Source organism: Epinephelus moara, chromosome 12 (assembly GCF_006386435.1).
Source record: "Epinephelus moara isolate mb chromosome 12, YSFRI_EMoa_1.0, whole genome shotgun sequence".
NCBI classification, from domain to species: Eukaryota; Metazoa; Chordata; class Actinopteri; order Perciformes; family Serranidae; genus Epinephelus; species Epinephelus moara.
The window spans coordinates 6,791,223-6,796,040 of record NC_065517.1 but is presented as its reverse complement, the minus strand read 5'-3'; the positions used below and the strand labels follow the sequence as shown (position 1 = coordinate 6,796,040).

General features: G+C 40.8%; 1 protein-coding gene across 1 annotated transcript; it reads right to left on the bottom strand.

Annotated features, from left to right (window-relative positions):
- Positions 1–1,197: 1,197 nt before the first annotated feature.
- zgc:112001 (uncharacterized protein LOC550384 homolog) lies at positions 1,198–2,921 on the bottom strand. Its single transcript, XM_050058517.1, has 2 exons — positions 2,872–2,921; positions 1,198–2,759 (listed from the first exon to the last, which is right to left on the bottom strand). The coding sequence occupies exon 2, from the start codon at positions 2,670–2,672 to the stop codon at positions 1,788–1,790; it is 885 nt and encodes a 294-aa protein (XP_049914474.1). The 5' UTR covers positions 2,673–2,759; positions 2,872–2,921; the 3' UTR covers positions 1,198–1,787.
- Positions 2,922–4,818: the final 1,897 nt, after the last annotated feature.

Genomic DNA, 4,818 nt, shown 5'->3' with positions numbered 1-4,818 from the left:
ACTTAATACAACTAATCTAAATCTAATAACTGTTGCAAAAATGTGTCTCCATTTTTGCTTTATCTATTATCTAATTACATAGCTCTTTCTAAGAAGGTTTTAAGACATGATTTAATTATTACTGGATATGATGGACTACACGTTGAAAATAAAACCCTCTTAAGACTCTTGTATGAGCTTCCTCGGTTGATGAAGTTGCCAGTGTGGTAGAGAGCTCCAGAAAAAAGCTGGGGCCGGTTGCACAAAACATCTTGAGTTAAGATTTTCCTTTAACTCCTACTTAAGGTTTCCTCAAAATAAAATCTGTTGCACAAAACACCCTTAAGTCTTCTCATTAAGGTTTCCTTAAAAAATTTGTCTTGGTCTTATACTTAAGGAATCCCTAGACCGCTGTGCAAAAGACCTTAGCAACCAAAGCAAGGTAAAAACAAAAAACAAAACAAAAAATGTAGGGTACATCTGACTCTACCTTAACTGCATCATGACTGAGTTTATGGTGATAAATTAAAGAAACTAAAACACCCCGGGTAGAGTGTTTTGTGCCCAGGAGAACCCAATGGATATGCTTTTAATATTACACTATAGATTTGACTGAATTAATTTTTGTTGCAATTTCTTCCTGCAATCATTTTCTGTTTTCTGGTATTTGGGGATCAAATTTACTTTGTACTTTGTGCTTTCTATGATTGTATTCCTCCAGAAGTATACATATTTTCCTCCCCTGACCAATTTGGTTTTTTTGTCTTCTTTTCTACTGACATTTTTTTTTACGAGCTAACTATGAGCCAACACTGTGAGATGATAACAGGCATCACAACCTTGAGACCAAGCAAACAAACAATCTCCATGGAAACTTTTACCGCTGGCAAATCCCTTTCAACGCAGTAAGTGAGCTGATGTTTTTCTTTAATTAAGGAAACCTTTTAAGGGATTCTTTGCTACTGTGTAAGCCCATCAGCTAAGGAGGCCTTAAGTGTCATATTTAAGGAGAAAACTTAAAGTGTTTTGTGCAACCGGCCCCTGGACCTTGAGTTAAGACATTTTTGGTCAAACTCCAAATTCGAGAATAAACTTTGACACTCAACAATTGGAGTTGGATTATTTTTTCACCAGTCATTCCTTGTGGGTAAATTGTAGTGAGGTGATGAAACCGATATGTTCAGTGGCGTTCATGGAGTCAAGAAAGGCACAATGACATTATCTCTTGGATTCCTGTTTATTTAAAATAATCAGTCATCCAAAGAGTTTTCAAATCACCTGATATTCTCCAATGATCTATAAGATCACTTTCTTCATCATTACTGTTAAATAAAACCCAGAATAAATTAAAATCACCAGTAACACAGGTCATGTAGACTGTACTCATCAGTATCTGTCTACTATGATATGATACAGTGGCTTAAATAGCAGTAGTATTAGTAAGTAACACTTTAGAATGAGGTTAGACAAATAAACTGCTTATGAATTCCTGTATTAGTGTAAAAAAGTTTAAGAATATGGCTGTATATTCCTTGGTGTTCCCACTGATGGCTGCCCTGCAAACTGCCTCCACAGTCCCATCAGCCTCCAGCTCCCAGTAAATCCAATCAGTGGGCTAACTGTGTGATAAAAGTCACATCTTTAGGTAAGATTCATTCATTTGTTCCCTGACTGTTAGTGTTTATTTGTGCAGCCCTATAATGAAGTGTTACCGCTTTACAGACAGATAGGCTCTTCAAACACACACTCCCACACACACATCATGCTAAAACAGAACACAGCGGAGCATGCATCATGTCATACTGATGCTACACCACCCTCCTCCTGTCCCGGGGGGTCACAGGCAGGCCGGGCGGTTTCAGAGAGGAGGGGATGGGCAGCTCATGCAGACTGTCCTGGAAAGTCGCAGGGCTCAGCTGCTTCAGAATAGTCTGCATGGCAGTGAGGACCAGCGGCGCCGGGCTCCTTCCTGTTAGGTACATGTACGTCTCCTCGCCCAGCACCTTGCTCCACCGCTCCGGCTCTCTTATCAGAGCCGCTTTCATTTTAAAGTGAACATTTGGCATGAACATGAGCAGGTTGTCCAGACACTGCCTCCTCGCCCCGCCGTTCGCCTCCTTGGGGTCCCTGAGTTTCTCCAGAATGACATCCAGCGGCGTCAACCCGTTGTGGTCCAGGGCGTGCGGGGACGCCCCGCTCCCCAGCAGCATGATGACCGCCTCGGGCCGCAGGAGCTCGCAGGCCAAATGTAGAGGCGTCCTGCCGTCCTCCATGTGAAAACACCCGTCTCGGTCCGTGTAGGAGGGCGACCTGGGTGACCGGTGGGTCTCCTGTAAGATGAGGCCCAGAATGTAGCGCCTGTCGTAGCGGACAGCCATGGCCAGGTGTGGAGCGGAGGACGGGCAGCAGCAGAAGCGCTCCCCGGGCTTCGCCAGCGCTTCGTCCGTGAACCGGTTGAGCAGGAACTGCGCGTACGCCTGGTGATCGTGAACTATAGCGTACAGCAAAGCCTCCGACGGGGTATAAATCCTCTGGCTGGAGTCCTCCTCCTGGTAAAAGGTCTCCATGGTCCGCACATCCTCCAGCATCCAGACCGGCTTCAAGTCCCGCACAGCCCGGTAGAAGAGCAGCGAAAAGGACTTGCGATGCTTGTCGATGCTCTGAGCCGCCGAGCTGACGGTTAGAGAGGCCATGACGACAAGCGAAGCTGCCCGGGTAAACTTCTGTCCTCAGCGGGTTACACAGCGTCCTTCATCGCTCTGGAGCCATTACTCAGACAGCTGCGGAGTTACATGAAGACAACACAAACACGTTATGTTAGCTAAGATAACAGAGGGTAAAGATGTGACTGCAGCTTTGTCTTTAAAGCCATTTATAAAGTGACACACTCACATTCCTGAACGCTCCTGACAGCTGCGGGATTCCTCTCTGCAGTACTCAGTTAGTGCGCATGCGCAGCATATAATAACGTCAAAACAGTCTTTGAAACTTTATTGACAACGTAGTAAATTATTATGGTCAGAATTAGAACCGAACACTACAACACACTCACATTTAGTCATTATTACTATATATGTGTTTCTTTTTATAAACTGACATGCTTCGATAATATCTTTTAAGAAAGCACAGAGGTGAGTACAATCATGAGAAGTATAAACTTTCACCAACACTGTTACATTAGTGCCTGATCGACCACATTTGGAGCCCTAAACAATTTAAAACATGTTAATGAGAATGTGAATGAGAAATCAAAAATAAACAATGTAGCTAACAAACAATCAGGCCAAACAAATAATACTAAAAAACAAACAATGGGTGCAAATTTGGTTTTTGGAAAATCTGCCACTGTGTTGTATACATGAAAGCGTATGTTACAAATGGTTATTTTTTGTTTGTTTGTTTTTTATTTGTACTGCACCCCATATAGCTTTTGCCTTTACATTCTTTACATTCTTTCTCTCTCTCTGTCTCTCCCTCACTTTTTTTTATTGATGAAATATTGTAAATAAAGGGTTGTACATGTACACAGAAGGCGAATAGGGCAATAACATAAAGCAGTTATGATGATGTATGTGGTGACATGATAAGAGTCCAGGACTAGAGATTAGATTGAGGGTGTGTGTGGGTAATGTGTGTGTGTTCATGTTTTGATGTTTGTGTGTGAGGCAGCTGTGTGTGTATGTTGTTACTGATTCGAGAAAGGTTTGTTTGTGGGGTAAGGAGTAGGCTATGGGATATGTGGCAGGGTGGGAGAGAAATACAGGCTGTGTTGATGTTAAAGTGACATTAAATATATCTAATGTAATAGCAATATTATTTTAATAATATATGGATTAAGTTATAAAATTAAGTGGTATGATAATGTAATACTCATAATTACAAATAATACATTACAATATAATAAGCACTACTGTAATAAAGTTTGAAACTATACAGTGATGAAGAGCGGGCCTGGACTGGTGCAAGAGAGAGGCCTTTACATTTTCCCATACTCTATACTTCACATACACTCCCTTATGTTCAATTCTTTTGAAAAAGAAAATGTAGGAATACGTTACAAATGGTTATGCTACATAACAGTGATGTAATACTATGGTAAACAGTTGTATAAAACTTGTTACTGTGAGCTAATGTAGATTGTTACTTGAGCATTTTCAAATTGAGCTTCCTTTACATTCCTCAATGAACCTATTCAAAAAATACCCCTTTAATTTGGTACCACATTCATTTCTATTTAATTCCATTTTCTTCATTTTATTGAGTTTATTCTACTCATAACTCAAGTGTTATTCCAGGTGATGTGATTCCATACCACCAACTCTAGCTGCATATTATAATACTGTGTTTTTCAGTTATCTGTCACTGGGTGTAAGTCATTACCAACAGCTTTTACACTGGCTAACTTGCACATTATCAGCTACACACTGATAAGGGAGACAGCTATATTTAGCAAAGGCATTCTATCCAGCTGTGGCTTCAGGGTGTGTGACAGAAAAAATATTCTACAAAAACCTAAACTTACACTGAAACCAGGCCTTCTTCAAATCCATATTATTTCTCAGCCGATGGAACATATTTTGGAACAAATGAAGCAGAGGAACATGCTGTGAAATGATAGGAGTGCTACAGTGGTGTGAAAAAGTGTTTGCCCCCTTCCTGATTTCTTACTTTTTTGCATGTTTTCCACACTTAAATGTTTCAGATCATCAAACAAATTTAAACATTAGTCAAAGATAACACAAGTAAACACAAAATGCAGTTTTTAAATGAAGGGTTTTATTAATGAGGAAGAAAAAAATCCAAAGCTACATGGCCCTGTGTGAAAAAGTGTTTGCCCCC